This window comes from Mesocricetus auratus, unplaced genomic scaffold (genome assembly GCF_017639785.1).
Source record: "Mesocricetus auratus isolate SY011 unplaced genomic scaffold, BCM_Maur_2.0 Super-Scaffold_100691, whole genome shotgun sequence".
NCBI lineage: Eukaryota > Metazoa > Chordata > Mammalia > Rodentia > Cricetidae > Mesocricetus > Mesocricetus auratus.
Genome location: NW_024429267.1, coordinates 2,400,079 through 2,420,352, shown reverse-complemented (window position 1 = coordinate 2,420,352; position 20,274 = coordinate 2,400,079). Strand labels below are relative to the sequence as shown.

The window sequence follows — 20,274 nt, the reverse complement described above, 5'->3', positions numbered from 1 at the left end:
CAAGGCCCTTAATTACATTTTAGCCTACTTTTATTGAGAAACAATGTATCTTTTTCCTACTTTCTAGGCCTTGGTCAAAATCTCTGAGTATGTTTCTCAATTGTGGACAAAAACTTACTGTATAGAGTATGTCAGAGCCACAAAGAGAAAGGACCTTCCCTAAGTCCCCGGCACAGCCTGAGGCATGCCTACCATCTCAGCACTCAGGAGGCTAGGAGGAAAAGAAGGATGGAGGGGACAGATAGTCTATAGGACTTCCAGGTTATCACCTGAGTGACTGAAGGCTCAGGTCAAAGCTAAGGTCCTAGGTTGCATGCACAGCTCTGAAGCTGACCTGGCTGTGCACCCAGGACTACTCCTCAGTAGTCATGACCTTGATCAGGCACTTTCCCCAACTCTTCTAGCCTCGCCTTGTCACCTGCTACATGGGAACAATCTTAACTACTTTGTAGCACTTCTGTAGTTTCAATGAGGCATCTGGCACGCAGGCACAGAACAGTAACAAGCAAACAAAACACAATTTAAAAGACTTTTTCCCTTTTCCTCACTGTGTAGTATCAAGTCGCTTCCTTTTAAAAACTCAAAGTAGAGCAAAAAAATCTCAAAGTAGAACGGCAGCATCATATTCTGGAACACCACTAACACCAGGAGGTCTTGCAGGAGCCAGAAGCTCCTTCCAAACTCTCCAGTAGCCCAAGGTGATTCACCCTTGCCCTTGGGACAAGCTGGTCAAGTTCTTTCCCCACAAACACCAGTCAGTGCAAAGGGCATTAGGAACCCTCCATCAACAGCATACTAATGGCAGTAGAGTGCAATTCAGTGACTCCAAAACACCTGGGCCTCTTCCTACGGCTGTAAAGGAAGGAAAGGTATAGACAGAATCCAGAGGGCAATGATGGGTATTCTCCAGAGGCACTGCAGCCCCAGGGGAGAGCCGGGTCTGGCAGAGCACACCTTTAATCCCAGCACTCAGGAGGTAGACAGATCTGTGAGTTCAAGGTCAGACTAGTCTATAGGACTGCCAAAGCCAAACAGAGAGACCTAGTATCGAAGCAAGGAAGGAAGGAAGGAAAGAAGACTAGAGTAGGCTAGTTGTTACCAAAATGGGTGGAATCTCCATCCAGATAGAGAAAGACTGACTAACTTAAAAGTAGTCTTGTCTGGAAGGATGACTGGCAGATACAGATGTGGTCATAGTCCACTCCCTCCAAAACACCCAGCTACTGCTGAAAAGGTAAATTAGCATTTCAAAGTTCAGATCACTTGAGACATAAGCCCAAAGAGGATAACAAGACATTCCGGGATGGCTAGCTAGGTCCTGCCTAGGGCTGGTGTGAGCTGAATACTGGCCAGCTGGGATGTCAATGTTTCCCATCTTTTTTTCCATCAGTTCATTAGGATCAGTCTGTCTGTTTGCCCGCCCCTCCCTGCCCTGCCTTCTTGAATTCCTGATACTCCTGCCGTAGTTTCCCAAGTACTAGAATTACAGGCTCACACCACCAAACCTGGTCTTGTACAGCACTGTGAATTGAACCTAGGGTTCTGTGCATGCTAGGCAAAAACTCTGCCATTGAGCTACATCCTGGCTCTCTTTTTACCTTTTAATTAACACAGCATCACTACATTGCCCAGGTTAGCCTGGAACTCACCCTGTGGACCCAGACCTTAATCTTGCCATAGTCTTGCCTCAGCCCCCGCCCCCCATGCTCTGTATTACAGGCATCCACACCTTATTCTCCTGGAGATGACAGTAAAGATATTTCTGACCAGCTGGATTTTAAGCTACAAATCCAGCAAGGGTTACTATGCTGTCCACTCAAATGTCACCTCCTCCAAGAAGCCCTCCTGGACCACAGCTTTGTTTTCATGGCACTTAGTGGTGCCTTTGCTGGTGGTTAATTAACTGACTCCCCATGAATGGAGGCTGTGTGAGCAAAACAGGTGATATGGCTTTCTGCTTAACTGTCATATGCAGAAAGCCTGCGATATACCCAGTAAGTAGACAGTAAGTATTCAATCTCTGCAGGCAGAAAGAATGGAAGCAGCCAAGGCTGGGGGGGAGGGGGTCGGCAGAGGGGGAGATGGGATTCCAGCCCTGCACTACTGCTTGCCATCTGGGAAATGCCAGGTAAGCTGCATATAACTGGTTACTAACATCAGGTAAGCAGCTGGGCAGGGGCTGCTCACCACTGGGACATCCATGTCCACAACTCTCATGGAGCTAATGCATTCAGGTCTGTGTGTTGCTGCAGAGGGTCTCCCCACCCCCGACCCCAGGGCCAAAATCTAACCTGACCAGGGTCTAACGGCCACTGGTCAAACTCAGCGGCACATGTGAACCTGTCCTGTGCCACTCCTGGCAATGGCCACCCTGGCCACTGGAGTAATAGTCCCTGGATGCTCCCAGAAAACAAACATGGGCCCTGGACCCATCATCCTTGTGGCTTAAGAGGACACCAAATTCCAGTTGGACGCCTGCCACTCCATCCCAAACAGCAGCCCAGTGTTGCTCCAAAAACTGCCCCAGAATCATGGTTGCACTCTGAAGAACAGACACACCGGCATCCACTCAATACATCTACGAGCATGTCTGCAACAGAGCCACAAACTGGACAGTGTTCAGGAGGGGGAGCTGCTCACCGTGGCTGCAGGCCAGCCTCTGCAGAAGCTTCCCCAGGCTTCCAGAGCCCCCACACTGACAGCTCACTACTCTAGGCAATGTCCAATCTTCATGGCAAGGGGAGATCTGCAGTAGAGGGAGGCCAGCTCTTTGTCCTGTATGTGGATGGGTCCTCTTCTCAAGGTGGCCGGGCAGGAGGCTGAGAAGTACCTGTCACCAGGGAGCTTCCTTGTTCCAGCTGTGTGGGAGTGACACTGGACCCCACACACCCCCAATAAGCTACTCCCTGGCAAACGTGCAAAGAAACACTGGCCAGATGAACTGCACTATGGGAGTCCTCTGGGGAGACAGACCGTGCACGGCCTCACATTCCAGATGCCACCTGGGCAGAGCTGGAGGGTTCCCTCCCTCCAGTGGGTCCAGTAGAACTTCCTGGGGAAGGAGCCTCTGGGGAGCTGTTTGAAAGATAAAGGATGAGAGAAACAGCAGTCTAAAGCTTTGTGGAGAAGCAGAAGGGCTGGTGCCCTGGGACAGCTGCTGTAGAAAAGGCCAGTCAGGCAGTCTCATCCCCGAGAGCTGCAGAGCATGTGGAAGCACAGGCCAGAGGCTCTTTCCTTTTCTTGGGTCTGCCACCTGCTTTTGAAGCTGAGTGTGAGGTCCCTTCTGAGGTCCCCTACCGTACAGCAGACAACCAGCACTGCCTTCTTCAGCTCGGCTGGCTGCTGGAACAGCGCCGTCACCACACAGGAGGGATCTAACCCTTAGGCTCTGCCTCACACACCTGGTTGGTGCAAACCATCCTCAACACAGACCTTAGAAAAAGGCCTGGCTGTAATTCGCCATTTTATAGAGATGGTAACTGAGGCCCAGAAGGGACCCGCTGATATCCTGAAGACATTGCCTGGACCCAGCGGCCCTGCTTTCCTCCCGAGAGTACTGTGTACACGTGCGTGTGTGTGGATCAACATCTGATGTTCTTCCTCAATTGCTCTCCATCTAGCTTTCCGAAGCAGGATCTCTCACTAAATCTGGAGCTCACTGATTGGGCTAGGCTGGCCAGCCAAAGAGCTCAGAGATCCTCCTGTTTCTGCCAACCCCCAGAATCTAGGGACCTGAGCCCTCATGCTTGCATGGCAGGCATTTCACCAACTGAGCCATCTCCCCAGGCCCTAGAGGTCCACTCTTGGCCATACTCAGTAGCTCAGCCTTGTAGGACACAGATACATAATAAACCCCACAAGCGTGGTACATAGAACATGGGCATGTTTAAATTTAGCATGAATGCATGGTGGGGGCAGGGAGAGAGACACAGGCCAAGAAATGGGTCCTTGTATCCCAGCATATTAAAGCCTGGACTGCTCTTTAGCTGTTTGCCACTTTTACTTCCATTTAACATGCATCTTCCCATCTACTAAAAGGTCTGTACCCTGCTTCAACGTGGCTATACCCAACTGTGCCTTCAAGTATCCCCTAGAGCTTTCTAAAAATACATGCATTCGGGTATCACCCAGAAATAGTTTCAGCAGTTGGGGAAGAGCCTGGGAAGTTCCTCAGATACTCCCCTGGTAGTTCTGGTGCCCAGATGAGGCTACAATCTGAGTCACTAACCACATTCTTTCCTCCTGTCTATCACCCGAGCTCCACCGCAAGACACAGGCATCAGCACCCTCTGCAATCTAGTCCTCCCACACCTCTGCCCCACCCAAGCCACCCAGGACACAGGAACAGAATGCAATTAAGTAAGTTTGCTGAGCAAATGGCTTAGGAGAACCCAGCCTTATTCTGATGCCGGTTCTTTGGACATGGCTGATGGACAGTTAATATGACTTCGGGTCCTCTCTTACTTTTCTTCACGGCCACACCATGTTGGCCTCCTATAAGGTCAGGAGAAGGTGGTGAGCTGGTTACAGTCCATATACAGAGTCTGGTATATGGACTGTGTCTCTCCCCCCAGATGTCTGATCCCTCTAAATTTACTATAACAGATCCTTGCCTCCACCCTGCCAGCCCCCTTCCCCTCCAGAGTCCTCATGACTTTTGCAGAGAGGCAGCTGAATGGAGAAATCCAGGCCTGGGCCCTGTGTCTGGCCGCAGAGTCAGGACTCCGCTGTAGGCCCCCCTCCTCCCCCCCCCCACCAGTCATCTGAGTCTCATCCTTCTCTTCTACTGCCGATCTTCCAGCCTGCTGCAGCTCTTTGCCTAGTGATGCTCTCAGACAAAGAAAAGCAAGAGGAAATCACCCAGGTATTCACTGGCCCTGAGTCTGGTATATGGAAATAAGACCCCACCTGCTTCGAAGGCTATCTGCAGGGAAAGCCTAGGGCACATCTCTGAGGGACCTTCAGGAGAATCAGAGTAGTGGGACTGCATACACAGACTAACCCATCAAGTGCCACGCAGCAGTGGCCTTTGGTGAGCTTGGTACCTTAGGCTGGCTCACTGTTAGGGACTGTGACTGTCCCCCACTGGGCTCCCCATGCCTGGGCTGGGAAGATCATCACATAGACAGTGTTTGGCATGGTACAGGCATGTCTTTTGCAGCATGGGCTTTTATAACCAAGTTAAAAATAAAGGAAGCAAGCCAGATGATGGCACTTAGATGGCAAAGGCAGGCAAATCTGAGAGTTCCAGGCCAGTCCTGTCTTAAGGAAAAAAGAAAAGGGGCTGGAGAGATGGCTCAGAGGTTAAGAGCACTGGCTGCTCTTCCAGGGGGGCCTGGTTTAATTCTCAGAACCAATTCTCACAACCATCTGTAACTTCAGCAGTTCCAGGGGATCTGACTCCTTCACATCAATGTACATAAAATAAGTTTGAGAGAGGGAGGGAGAAAATGTTTGACACAAGTCTTTACTCATCTGTCAAGGATAATCCACTTGGCAAAGGGGAAGAAATATTACTGCTTGGAATATTTTCTAAATGTCTCCTTTGCTTTTGTTCTGAGGTATTTAGTGCATGCTTATATGTAAACAATCCATAATTAAAAAATAGAAAAGTAGTTGGGTACAGTGGCACACACCTAAGGCCACAATTACTCTGGTAGGCTGATGCAGGGGCATGATGAGTTCATGAATCCCAGGCTAGCCAAGACAAGACAGCAAGGTCATCATGTCTCGGAAAACGGGAAGGGATGGGGTGCCTGGTGGTATATATCTGTAATCCCAGAATTTCCAAAGCTGAGCAAGAAGGACCACAAATTGGGGGCTATCTTGAGCTACCACAATGAAAGCCTATCTCAAAAAAGTAAAAATAATAACTAGGTGTGATAACATGTATCTATAATCTTGTTAACTGGGAAGCTGAGTGAGGCAGGACAACTGCCTTAAGTTTAAGGTTTGCTTGGGCTATGCAGAAAATGAAAAGTAGCCAAGGCCATATGACATGAACTCTGTCTTAAAAAAAAAAAAAGCATGGTTGCTTCCTGGATCCTCAATCTGTACTTCATTGACTGGAACCTGGAAGTTTCAGTTGACAAAGTGAGAGAGCCAAACCGCATCAGTTCTAGCGTTTGGCGTCTAACTTTTTACTCCTAAAAAGAAGAAAAAAAAAATCTGGAAAACTGGAAGCCTTCTGAAGTGAGGCACCTCAGTTAGAAACTTCTGATAATCAGCAGGGCTTCCAGCTCCAGTCCGCCAGTCAATCCATGTAAGCACCATCGGTCCTTCACTCCAAGTGTGGGTACACTGCTGAGCTCCGGGGAGACCCCAGGGTGAAGGAAACCCAGGTCCCTTAAAGCACAGCACACTGGCTTTCCCCCAAGGGAAAGAGATGCTAATTAACAGGGCCAGGAATGTGCAATTACAAGGGGAAATCGTAAGAAAGTTTTACAACAAAAGAATCCGACCTCGACCCTCCCAGGAAGGAAGGAGAGAGGTGCCAGTGATGCCCAAGAAAGGGGAAGGACCAGTTAATGGGCCAGCAGGGGCTGAACCACGTGGACCTTGCTGATCTTACTATTGTTAGACTTTATCCCCAGTGATAAACTTTACACACAGGATGGCAACAAACAAACAAACACCCCCCACACACAACATCATCACCTGTGCTTTGGTCAGATCGTTTTGGTGGAAGCCTGGCTTCAAAGGGACCAGAACTGTGTCGTGGGGTGGGGAGGCTAACTGGGATAGAACAGGAAGACAGTGTTGTAAATAGGACATGTGGTGGTTGGAGAGGAGGGGTGGGCAGACAGGGTACAGAGGCCATGGGTTCCCTTTGGTCTTGAGTGCAGGGTGCGGCTGGGATGGATACCCAGGTGGCATGTGGCTGAGAGGTAAACATCGCATCCCGGGAACTCAGTACCTGCAGGTATCAATAAGTGAGATGTCCTGGGAAGGACAATAAAGCAGAATAAAGGGGGCCTAGGTCCCACAGTTAGAAACTTGAGAAGTGGCCAGAACTATAAAGGATATGTGCAGAAAGACGTAATGATATATTCACAAAAGTCTAGAACTCCAAACACTGCAAGAGTCTGCAAGGAAAGAAACGGAGGCTGACAAATCCCCAGAGCTATAGCCAGGAAGCAAAGGAGAGAAGACAGGAACGGTAAGGTAAATGCAGTCACAGTAAAAATCAGGAGACAGCAGCTATAAACAGAGAGACCCAGCTCAAGGATGGGATTTGGGTTTTTGCTTTGTTTTGAGTCAAGTTCTTGATTGTGTAGCCCAGGCTGACTTTGATCCTCTTGTCTCGGCCTCAGGATTGCTGCCCCTGTCCAGGCCTACCTAGTGCTCTAAGACCAACCAAGAGGCATCCTCAGCTAGAAAAGAATCTAGAGACAAAGCAGGAAAGATGGCTCAGAGGGTAAATAAAGGTGCCTGAGGCCAACCCTGACTTAATTCCCAGGATAGAAGCAACGCCAACTGTCCTTTGCTCTCCAGGAGTACACACACACACACACACACACACACACACACACACACACACACACACACACACACACACACACACACACACACACGGAGGGACTGCGGGGCCACAGGAAGAGAAAGAGTTAGGAAACCAGGAGACCGGCTTTTCTTGAGGAAGCTGTCTCAGGACGGGAGAGGATGAAGGAGCAGGAGGCAATCTAAGAGGATGCTTCACACTCTTCTCACAGTTCAGTGAGAAAAGGAGTTGCTGAGAGAGGCATGAAGATACACACATCACCCTCTGTAGAAACGATGGGGAAGGCAGTACAGGGCTGAGGGCTGGGCTGCTCTGCAACGCTGCGGCTGCTTCTGGACCTCCAGCGGGTCCTAGGATCTACTGAACTAACTGTCCTTCCAGCCAGCTGACATCTGGTCCTTGAATTGCACCTTGCTTGAGACAGGGTCTGTTGTTTTTCTGTTGCATATAGCAGGCTTCCAGAGATGGTGTTGTCTCTGTTTCCATCTCTCTGGAGGCCTGGATTACAGATGCTCATGTCACACACCTCCAGCTTTTAGGTGGTTTATAAAGATTTGAACTCATATCAAGGCAGTGTGGCAATTGCTTTACCACTGCCACACTGGCCTCATTTTTCTTGTTTAAAGTGGCTGCCAGTCACCACATCTAGCACAGCAGCAGTACTTACGGTGCCTGAGACTGTTGGTAGATACGATGACAGCCTCACTTTAGAGACTGCTAGACACTGTGGAGGGGGGAAGGGACTTGCCCAAGCACTGGAAGTGACAGAGACACACCAGGTACCCTTCTCTAAAACTTTCTGACTCAGTGAAAGAAAGTGTGGGTGCCCTTCATCGTGTAGAGCATGAAGAAGGGCCAGGGGACGGACACAGTGGAAAAGAGCACTGGCACAGACAATCACTCTGGCAGGCACCCACCCGGGATAGCTAACGGCAACTTTTACCACGAGGTTGTCTGGGGGTAGGTCAGCCGGGGGGACAGGCTGCCCAGCAGTGGGCTGTTACGAAATTGAGAAGAGAACCGTTGCCTCACTAGAGAAAACACACAGCTCTAAAAGGCTCGCTCTATTCCCAAACCAAACCACAAAGCAGTTGACAGAATTTTAGTATCCAACTTTTAATTCTTCGGACAGTAATAAAGAGTGAAATCAACTTAAGTCTAAACTATCGTACTTTCTTTCCAATGAATCAAGTGTTAGTGCTTTAAAAATAACATGTATGTATGTATATACATACATACATACATGCTGGGTAACAGTATGAATCATGTTTCTAGTGGGTTCAAAAAGTTTGAATACCACTGAGCTAATGCAGCACATCCCCATATTATTTATTTGCACAGGGTCTTATGTAGCACAAGCTAATCTTGAATTCACGCATGTAGTATATAGCTGAGGATGGCCTTCAATTTCTGATTCCCCTGCCTCCACCCCTGAAGTGCTGGGATTACGTCTGGTTTATGCAGGATGGGAAAATAGAACCCAGAGCTCTGTCTACTCTAGCCAAGCATTCTAGTGAGTTACATACACCCCCAGCCCTAAACACACGCCCCTTCATTTTAGATGGCGAGGAGACAGAAGCTGAACAACTCGTCCAACTCAAGTTAATGACAAAGCCGAGGAGTGCATCCAAGTCTCTAATGGTTCTCAATAATTTCCTCACTAAACCAGACTCTCAAAATGCAAATACCTCTGGGGGAGGGGCAGGAATCCACACTAGAGCAAGTAATCAGTAGAGTAGGGTTATCATTTAAACCTGCTGCCTGGAGCCAGCTTGGTAAAGAGAATGGTAGAATGGGGGGGGGGGTTGCACAGCACAGAGCTAAAACAAAATCAGTTGGGGGGCTCCCCTCCACCCCAGCTGTGGGGTATGGAAGAGGACAGAATGAAGACACCAGCATCATCTGACAATTGGTCCTATATAAGGAGACTATTTCCATGCCTGGGATGAAGGCCATGGGGTGCTCTGCTCATCAGGCTTCAACCAGTTTTATTAAATGAGATGCTTTGACAACTACCTCTGTTCCAGTCAGAAGCCCTTTCTTTCACACATGCTGGGTGTTCAGTATTCGTTGTATAATTATGTTCCAAAGTAATGTAAGACTCAAGTTTGTGGTCCTCTACCTGCCTGTGGGAAGCAAGTGCTAGGCACTGATGGAGGGTAGGTCCTAGGAGAACATAGTCCAAAAGGGAATGTCTCCAAGTCAGAATTCAGGCCAGAATGCTGCATCAAGTCCATTCCATCAGACCCCAATCACAGGCACTCAGCACCCAGCTCTGGGCTCCAGAGTAGACAGGGTAGAGGGAGGAGCGGACAGCTGATGTAAACACCTCTCTGCTCTTCGGTGTGGTGAGTCAGGCGCCTTTCCCACTGTGCTCTAAGCAGGAAGGATGGTTAACTGCAGAAGTCCCAAGTCACCTTGAGAGGCAGCTGGAAGGTCCCCAGCCAGGGGGGGGAGACACAGGGTCTGGGAACCTCACATTCCACTCAGCTCCTCAGTAGCTAGAGCATTAAGAAGCTGCAACTGGACAAGGGTTTTGAACCCAAAGCCATTTGTTTTGCTGTGGGCTGTCTCCCCAGGAAGCACTGAGGTGCCAGGGGTGACCTGGGGTTTTCAGTGGGCTGTGCTGATCCTGATGTCTGCCACTGGCTACACAGCAGCTCTGCCTTCACTAGGCCTCAAAGCCTGGAATCTGGTGGCTTAAAGTTCTCCACCTCTGAGAGACAGACTTGCTCCATAGGAAGCCAGGAATGAGAACACCTTCCAGAGAGGCTGGTTAGTTGAAGCCCATTTCTGTGAGGATCAGACTAGTTTAAAGGTATATACAGAAGGTCTTGGAAAATCCACAATGCACTGCTACATACTTGCTACATACTTAAAAACAATCAAAGCTCAGGACCCTAGGGACCTCCCCAGCCTGCTAAACAGAGACCAACAAACTTTCCAGGCAGTATTAACTTCACCAAGAAGCAAAATTGAGAACACAACACACGTGCTTTCATGACAAAAGGATACACAGATATCCCTGTAATTCTTTTATTGATCAAGTTCAAAATATAACGGGTATATTTTTTTTTCTGGTAATACAAGTCTGTTAAAGTGACAAGTGCATTTTGTAAGGAGGAGGATTCAAGGTTAGTGTCGCAAATCAAATCCCTCAGTGTTTATGCATACAAATTGCTTTAAACTCATGTGGCATAAAGACAAGCCACTTAGCTGCAGTTCAGTGACCCGGTAAAAAATCTATACCCAGGGGGCGGTGCCCAGGAATCTGCATTTCACCAGCCCCCTGGTGATTTGGTAATATAGGTCATGTTTGGGCCTTAGTGAACTACAGAACTACACAACCTGCGTTCTCTACTGTCCACACAGATGGCCTGGGAGGTTGACTTTGAGCCCTAGGTGACCCATCCTCACAGCAGGAAGCTTGTCTCTTCTGCTTTGCCCATCCCTAAGGAACTGCAGGCAGTTAGGTGCAGAACTCTAGGCAGTGTTATTAGCACACTACACCCCGACACTAAGGATCTGTCTATCTGTCCAGAATTTTTATTCTTTCTGTAGAAAAAAAAACTAATAAAAACAGGAATGTAATATATGTCTACTAGCTAGGAATAGTTCCTGCTTGTCTTCTCATTACTGTGTGCCACAGCGTCGAAGAGGCCAGATTCATCTCACCCTAAAACAATGTATATTTATATGCGAAACCAAGGTAAAGATCCCCCTTAAAATGCCTACCCATCCTGCCTGAGTGTCCCACCTAAAGCTTCAACAGGAAGCCATGCTTTGTTTCAATGTCCTCAATACCAACAAACCCGAACCCAGCCTCTTGCTAACAAGATGGCATAACTCCAAGGCTGGAGGAGAAAAGAGCCCTCCCCCGTGGTGCTTCACAAAAATACAACTAGTAAAGGTGCTCCAAGGCAGTACAGACACTGAGCATAAACAACGAGTTAGAATCCCGTTCTGTGCTGGCAGTGACCTGGAGCCCTGCCTCGATTCCCTTACATTTAATATAAAAATAACAACAGTACTTAACATAGTGCCCTTGTGAGGATAAATTAACTGATGTGTGTAATCCACTTAGCAACATGCCAGACACAGTAAGAAGCTATGTAAGCATCCGCTATTATTGTTGGAGTTGTTAGTTATTTTAAACCTCCAGGATGCCATAAGTTATCCCTCACCACTCCCCAGCAGCCGAGACTATACAAAGCACCTGCTAAGGGCCAAATCAAGCCAATTTTTGCCACTTATTGAGAAATGTGCAAAGCTTTGGAGGTAATCTGTCCCAGACCACAGGCTAGTACCCTACCTCCGTGTAGCTGGTGAACTCAAACCCAGGTCTGTGTGGCTTCAGAACTCAGCCTCACCATGGAACCTTCAGATTCAAAACAAGCAGCAGCGGCTGCCATCACAAGATCACCACCACACCAAGGTCTCACTCAGTTCTCTGCCCCTGAATCCCTGCTTGGCTTGCATAAATTGGAGCAAATACCGGGCCACTTGAACCCAATTAGGCAGTAAGTCAGCCTAAAAAAAAAAAAAAAAAAAAAAAAAACATGCAACACATTCCAGAGGTCAAAGTAGACGCTGGCTGGGATAGCAGCCTTTGCCGGACACTTCCATGGAAGTTAGTCTCTGCACGCAGACAGCAGCTTACAGCCAGGGAGGTGCCTACCACATGCTTAAGTCCCACATCCGGACCAGCATTGGGAACAAATTGCCTGAGTCTTAAGTCAACACAAAAAGATTACTTTTTTTTTTTTTTAAGGAAAGTCCTATTCTCTTTCGGTTTAGGGTGGCGGTTTACTTTGTAGTTAACCACCTACCCCGCCAAAAAAGGAAAAAAGGGGGGGCAAAGGATAAATAACGAGAGAGCTCCCCCAACTTGCAAGGTACTGGACACCCACCTGAAACTCGACCAACCTTCCTAGGAAGCCTAGCCCCGGAGGGCGTTTCCCCAACGTTTCCCAACAACTCGTCCCTCCCGGGTAGGAGGCCGACGCCCTCGACTTCAGTTAGGGCCACCAGACTGGCGAGCTTGAGCCCCTCCCGCCCTCCAGTTTCACCCCCCCCCAAACGCCACCCTATCATTTCCGCAGAAGGCGCAACCACAGCGATCGTTTCGCCTTCAAGGCCACCTTTCACTACGTGCAGAGCGCAGCGGGAGCCACGGCGGAAAACCGAGCGGGCGGGGTGGAGGTGGGGGAGGCAGGGAGCCCAGGCGCGGGGTGGGGTACTAGCTAAGGAGACCGGCACCTTCTCAGGGCTGCCATACACCCTCGGGATCCTCGGACCCCGGGCGCGGGTGGGCCCCCCATAAGGCCGAACGTGAAAGTGGGGTGGGGGTATCCCTGGGGACAGTTTCCCCAGAAGCCACCTCGCTGGAGGGCGGCCGTCGGGGCGATGGCGCAAGCCTTTCCCCCCCCCCACCCCCAAGCGCGACAACAGCCACGGTGACAAAATGGCAGCTCGGCGCCCGGCAGGCGAGCCACCGGCACAGAGTCGGGGCCGGCAGTCTCTGTACCCGGAGAATGCCAGGCACCCTGGGGCTGGGTCTCCCGCCGGCCTAGTAGAGCAAATGACGAGGACAGACAGGGAATTGCAGGTCCGAGCGGGTCGAGGGTCCCTGGCCGGCCGCGCTCTCTCCAGACCCGATCCCCAGGACGGCGCCGCCGGGCTTCTGCTGCGCCTGTGCGCGCCCGGATCCCCTCCGCTGGGGCACCCGGGTCCCCGCCGAGTCGGGTCCGCGGCCGCCGTGGGGGAGGGGCGGGCCGCTGGCGCCCCGGGAAACATGGCTGCTCGTCCTAGTTCAGCGGCGTCGCGGCCACCAGTCCCCGAGATGCGACTTGGGAGAGAGGTTGCAGAAGGTGGGTGCGTGGGGGAGACTCTGGGGAGGGAGGTTCCCCGGAACGATCTGCTTTCCAAAAACGTTTATTTGAAAAAACAAAAAACCAGAAAAACAACAACAAAAAAAGCCAGTTCCTCCTCCCCCACCCCTTTTGTCCCTCTTTCGAGAGCTTTCTGCCCTCCCCTCCCCCATGCGCAGCAAGTGCCCCCTCCCCCGCCACCCGCGCGCCCCACCCCGCCAGGAGCCCCGGGGCCGGCGAGTGGGCTGCGGAGTCGCGGCGAGGGGGCGAAGCGTGAGAAATCGCGCCCAGCCCAGAGCGCCCGCCCCTCCCCCAGCGCACACACTCGGGGAAGTTTAAAGAGCCGGTTCGACCCGCTTTCCGATTCGCTCCGGGCTGGCTAGTACGGAGGATCTCTCGGTCCGGCCCGTCGCTTATGCGCACTTACTCGCCGAAACCCCGAAGCCCCCCAACTACCTACAGGGGTCTTCCGGAAAGTACGCGGGAAGCCCGCGTTCAGCCCCCTCCCCCAGCACCACACCCAGCCCCCTCCACCTCCGGGATCGGGCACCGCGGCTCGGTCGGGACGCCACCGGCGGTGCCGGGCAGCCCCGCCGCAAGTCCTGCTGCTGGCGGCGCCCCCTCCTCCCCGCCCTGCGCGCCATAAGGCTGTAGCACGTCTCCAGTGCACAGCTGCGTGAGGATGGGCGGACGGCAGAATGGAGCTTGTTTTCAAAAGTCTTACTCAGGTTTGGAGGGAGGAACTAGGGGAAAAGAGGAAACGAGGCCTGCCTTTGTCAGGATTCGAGGGGCCAAGTGGCTGGAGGGGCGACAGGGTCAGTGCAACGTGCTGCGCGAGTCCCCAACTCACCCGAGCCCCGAACCCCCAGGCTGGACCTGGGATCTTGCCACCCGCGAGCCCCTTCTCACGACCGGACCTTGAAGGGAAGCCGGCCAGGGTTTCCACCCCAGAACCTAGGGTCTCTCGGATGGACCAACTCGCAGACAACACGAGTGTGTGAAAGCGAGAGGGAGACAAAAATAAACAGCGTTCGAGTCACCCATCCACCCTCACTTCCCATTGCAGTGGGCTCGCGCCCAGCCTGCCTATTCCCACCGGTGTAAGTTTCCTCCTGCCATACTCCCGCCGCTGCCCAATCCATAACGGCTACGGCCAGACGAACTGCCCATCCCAGAGCTGCGTGCCAGCCGTGCCCGCAAGAATGTAGACCGGGCCGGTCCCCACAGCAGCACCAGCTCTGGGCACCTCGGGTCCTGATAAAGTTTCCCGTGCCCATTTATTAACCAGGCGCCGAATGGCTGCCAGGGAGCCCACCCCGGGAGAAGCAGGGACCCGGAGGTGGGGTAACTGGTGCCGATGGGGTATCAGGGTGCCAAGGCTTGCATCTGAGGAGGTAGCCGGGGGACTGAGGCTCACCGGGACGCAGCCTTTGGGCAACTTACACTAGCGATCGCTAGTGGTTGGGGAGGCGTGAGGATTATCTGAGCATTTGCACACTCCACAATCCCTCCCCCCTCCTTGTAAGGTATCCCCCCCCCCCCCCCCCTTTCCGCGAGGAAGGGAGAAAAGACAGCATCTGGCCCAAAGGTGGGGTGGAAAGAGTGAGAGAGAAAGGAGAAGAAGGAAGGCAGGCAGAGAAAGGGAGGGAGAGAAAGGGCGCGTTCACGAACACGACAAAGTTACAAATATGGCTCCCCACCTCTCGCCTCATCCCCGCAGAGAAACGAAGACGCGCTTTAAACTCGAGCCATCTCCCAACTCCGCAGCAGCCAGGTCCCCACGCGCTCTCCCCGGGGGCCTTGGGCCACATTGATCAGAAACTAAACCGGACTCGCGATTCCCAAAACTTATTGTGTGCGAGAGAACGAGCGAACGAGCGAAAGAGACGGCAAAGGGAGGGGGCAGGCGCGGGAGGGGGCGGAAAGGGGGGTACGTTTCTAAAATATAACACCCCCTTTTTGTTGTTTAAGGAGGCAGACCATCTTCTCCTCCCCTCGACCATCTTTTCCATCCAGACGCGAGTCGTGGGAGCTGAGAGCTCGGACGAGGGTGAGATCGCAGCGTTCCCTCCGACCCGAACGCGTGCGCCCCGCCGGCCCCCCGCTGGGTGCACACTCGTACGCACACCCTCGCACCCATACCCGCACACGCGGGAGCACACACACAGGTAGTCAGCCACACACCAAGGGCAGCGGCAGCGGTGGCCAGAACATGCTCCGATGGCATTGCAACCCCCCCATCCAACCTTGCAATTCATTTGCGGTCCAACTCTAAACCCTACACCTCCCCGGAACCCCCTCCATTAAAAAAGTGTCTTTCCCCCCCAAACACACACGCACACATAACACAAAGTAGGAGAATGGACCGATAGAGATATTTTTGGCAAATGCTCACATCAGAGGGCGTCCTGTTCCGCAGCTCTAAATGAATCCGTTTGTCCATATCCATCTCTTGCGCTCTCTCTCTCTCTGCAGAGGATCCTGCGCCAGCGGAATTCAATCAATAAACCCCGAACCCACGGCCGCGCGTTTTAGGACTTTGAAGGCTCAACCAGCTCCGCTCGGTTCTCGAGCCCCCAGCACCCGCGGCGCACACTAACCTGATCACCGTGGAGGCGGGACCTGAGGCTCCGGCGTGGAGCGGCGGCAGCACGAACCAATCGAGTGGCGAGGCTCCTGATACCAGCCAATGGTGGTGGCGGCGGCGGGGGGGCAGGGTCCAATGGGCGGCCTGCGCAGCGGGCCAGGGAGGCTCAGCCATTTGGCTGTGGTGCCGGAGACGGACCCCTTTAGATACCCGGGCGACCGAGGAGGAGCGCGGCTGCAGCTTTGGTGGCTGCGCGCGGGGGGGCGGGAGGGAAGGCAGGGCAGGTGCGTGGACCTGAAGGTTCGTGGCCGGGGGCGGGGCCGCAGGTGCGTGGACGAGGGAGGGGCGGGGTCCTCACGGGGGCATCCTCTGGGTGCTTGGCGGGCGGACAAGGCCTGGGGCGCGCGGGCGCAAGGCAGGCCCAGGGAAGGAGCGCGTTCTGGGGGCGCACGAAGGACAGATCACACCCCGGGCTGCTTACTCGGCGCATCCCTTCGGACTAGATCTACTCGCATCCCGCAATTAAATAAGCAAGTCTAAGCGCAGGATGTTCCCACCTTCCGAGGAGCGAGGGCGGGATCTCGACCCAGAGGCTTGGCATTCTGATGTCCTGCCAGGACAGCCTTAAAAGAGGCGATTCCCCGAGAGCCACTGGAGATCTTGTGTAAGGCAATAAATGAATGAAAAGGCCTCGAATGTAGAATTGTATAGAATATTAAAAAGTGCGAAAGGAAAGTGCTAGTAACTGCCGATTCTCAGAGCCGAACGGGTTTTATAGGTTTTGTTGAAAGCGTTGCACTATTTCTTTCTAATAGTCCACCAGAGTCGTTTGGTTAGATCTGAGTTGCCAAGGAGTCGCTAACTGGAGCACTTATCCAGGTCTTTCGGTTGCTGTGCGTTTTGTTTTTGTTCGAATAAGTTACATTTTTAATAGACCTTAAAAGCCCGGGTTACCAGCTTCTTATGAGCCACCTTGGGACCTCACGTACTGCGAGAATATCTGTGACTGTGGACAAATCACGGGGAAGACTGTCAACAGGGACACATGTTTAACTTCATCCACACAACTATCGTAGTATCCGTTTCTCTTGTTTCTCTTCCTCTACACTCTTCCGCAAACATCCCAAGGTAGTTTTATCTTTTTGGATACATTGGAACTGAGCATATTATTCAGTAAGTTCTTTTAGATCAAATAATAAATGAACTTGGAAGCCGATAAGTGTTTATTCTGAGTAACTGGAAGTACAAAATAAAAACATGCCATCTGGGTGAATATGGCATAATTTCTTTAAGTTGTCCATTTAACATTTCTTATCCTTAGATTTTATTAATTTTTACGACGGCTGTGTAACTGGAATTTTCCAATTGTATTTGTTCCTTTTTAAAACACAGGGGACTTCAAATTACCTCTTTGCCATTGAATTAGTTGTATTTCTGGATATGATAGTTACTGTTTTCAAAACAATAGCTTTACATCACAAGTATATTAATAGGGGATGGGGTGCAGAATCTATACAGCAGGAGTCTTGAATTTCATGTTCTTTGGGATGGTAAATGCTCATTTGCCACTTAAAACCTGAACCATAGTTGAGGTCCCTGCTAACAGCGGTGTTGTGGGAGAGTCCTTTCCACAGGAATAACTCCTTTAAAGGGACCCCCATCCTACCTCTGCTAAGTAGATGCAAACAACTCACTTGACAGGGTGGGATCTCATACACACCCTTAATGAGAATATACAGAAACAAAATTACACCTTACCTTCACAGTTTTTGAATAACAGCTTTGTATTTAGTGTCACAAAACTAAAAGATGGCTTTCTCTGGATGTCAGTCAGTATAGAAGCTCAAAGACCACTTGCTAGTTAGTACCTGTTTAAGGAAGAAAGTTCCTCCTGCTTGTAGTTATCTACAAAGTTTTAATAGAACTTTGGTGGTTTTGTTAGGAAACAGGAAGACAGCTCAGACATTTGCCCTGTAAGACTTGGGTATATATGTATATATACATATATATGTATATATACATGTGAATGTGTGCAATTATTATTTACAGGGTTATTATAGTTTTATTGTGTATTATATAGTAGTACTACTCTGCATCAATCTGCATTTCTGGAAGGCAGTGAGAGAAGCCTTCCTGAGGCTTCTTGGAGAAACTTTTATTTGGATAGGGAACAGGTGCAGTCCCTCCTTACAGAGGGAACCTACAGCAGGCATTAGGTGACGAGGGATAGGCATTCTGCAACAGGGTTTGTGTCCGGCTGAGAATTAATGATATGCAAATCAAGTTTTGAGCCCTCATAGAAAGGGGTGGCCTTCAAATAAGAAGGGCACTTTCCTCCAAGGAAGCCATCAAGAAGCAACCCAAACTAATGAGCAGCCGCTTTTGTTTTGTTTTGTTTCTGAGACAGGTCCACTGTGAAGCCCTGGCTGTCCTGGAACTCACTCTGAGTCTAGGCTGGCCTCAAACTCAGATATCCGCCTGCCTCTGCCTCCCCAGGTCTGAGATTAAAGGCCTGTGCCACCACTGCAGGGCTAGAAGTTTTATTTTTACTTATGTGCATCTGTGTGCACATGAGTGCAGTTGCCCAAGGAGCCTGGAAGAGAACATTGGATCCCTGGGAACTGGAGCTAAGATGCCTGTGAACTGATACATAGGTGCAGGGACATGTGCTTGTGTCCTCTGCAAGAGCAACAAGTGCTCTTAACTGCTGAGCCACCTCTCCAGTTCTGACATGTTGAAAAATCCTGTTTTAGAAATACCCACACCATTGCTGCTGATGTTTTAGCTCATTAGCCCTTGTCCGGTCCCTGAAGGAGACCCTTTGGTTTTAAGCTAATGTATGCACAGCTCAACTTTTTGTTCTTTAGTCTGAAGCATCTAGATTGGAACCTGGCCATGGCGCTCTTCCGCTTACCCCATGGCTCTGCTGCTTGGACCCCAGAGACAGTGACATGGAAAGGCCCCAGCTTGCTCATATGCTCTTCTGTCCTTACACATAAATAGCTTTTAGAAATGTAGATTATTCTTTTGAAACCCATGGTAGCACTGTGAGATGTCTGCATTTTGATTTGAATAGCAAAGAAATGTTGGGGTCCAAGATCTAAAAAGTTACTCATAATTTTTTATTACTTAATGAAGCATTGTTTATGTTTATTTTTGTGTGTTGGTGGGGTCCTGGGCTACTTCACATGCCTGGAGATCAGAGGAAAACTTTTCAGGAGTCGGCTCTCCTACCATGTGGGACCCAGAGATTGAAGTCAGGTCATCAGGCATGGCACCTTTACCCAAAGACCCATCTGGCTAACCTGGATGACTTATACCTTGTTAATAAGTTGGTCATGGAGAAAAAGCAGTGTTAACCAAAAGTAGTTATTACAGGTCACTTTTTTAAAAAGTAACAAACTTGCTGTGGTGACTCATGGCTGTCTGCAATAGCAGCCGAACTCTGGAAGCAAATCACGATGGGTTTGAAGCAACCTGGGCTATTGGATAGCACCTTGTTCCAATAAGTCAGGCATGGAAGCCTATGCTTGTGGTTCCAGCATGGAAGTTGGAGGATCAGGAATTCAAGGTCATCTTCTGATGCACATCGAGTTTGAGGCCAGCCTGGATTACCTGACCCTACATTAAAAATTAAGCAGTACTTGAGAGATGGCTCCCCAATTTGGAGCACTGACTGCTCTTCCAGGGGACTTGGGTTCAGTTTCCAGCACCCACGTGGCAGCTCACAACTGTCTAAAAGGGGATCTGATGCCTTCTGGCCACCAAGGGCACCAGGCAAACACATGGTGCATAAACATACATCCATGCAAAACACCCATACACACAAAAAACGTTTTAAGTGCTGAGCAGTAGTGACACACACCTTTAATCCCAGAACTCAGGAGGCAGAGGCAGGCAGATCTGTGTAAACTGGAAGCCAGTCTGGTCCACAGAGCAAGATCCAGGTCAGGCTCCAAAGCTACAGAGCAACTCTATCTCAAAAAACCATTTTTAAAGTTTTAAATAAAATAAAATATGGCTATTTAAAAAAAAAACCTAAGACTGGAGAGGTGGCTCAACATTTAGAGCAGCTGTTGTTCTCGAAGAAAACCTAGGTTAGATTCCCAGCACCTCCATGGTGGCTCACACTCATCTGAAACTCCAGTTCCAGGGTTTCTGATGCCCTTCTCTCATCTCTGTGGGTACCAGGCACACATGGTATACATGCACACAAAACACCTCCATGTATAAATCGCAAAAGAAAAAAGTAAAAGGGTGTGGTGATTCACACCTATAATTCCAGTACTTGGGAGGTATGAGCAGGAGTATCAGAA

The 20,274-nt window shown here is 50.5% G+C and overlaps 1 protein-coding gene across 3 annotated transcripts in view; it reads right to left on the bottom strand.

Moving 5' to 3' along the window:
* Anp32a (acidic nuclear phosphoprotein 32 family member A) overlaps window positions 1-16,017 on the bottom strand; it is a 38,233-nt gene extending 22,216 nt beyond the window's left edge. For 2 of the 3 annotated variants that reach the window (XM_013117441.3, XM_040739451.1), the window contains exon 1: window positions 15,072-15,205. In XM_013117441.3, the coding sequence (XP_012972895.1) occupies window positions 15,072-15,182 (111 nt within the window). In that variant the 5' untranslated portion in view covers window positions 15,183-15,205. Of the gene's footprint in view, window positions 1-15,071; window positions 15,206-15,766 lie in introns of those variants that run through there. The other variant, XM_005075580.4, reaches the window with a different exon arrangement.
* Window positions 16,018-20,274: the final 4,257 nt, after the last annotated feature.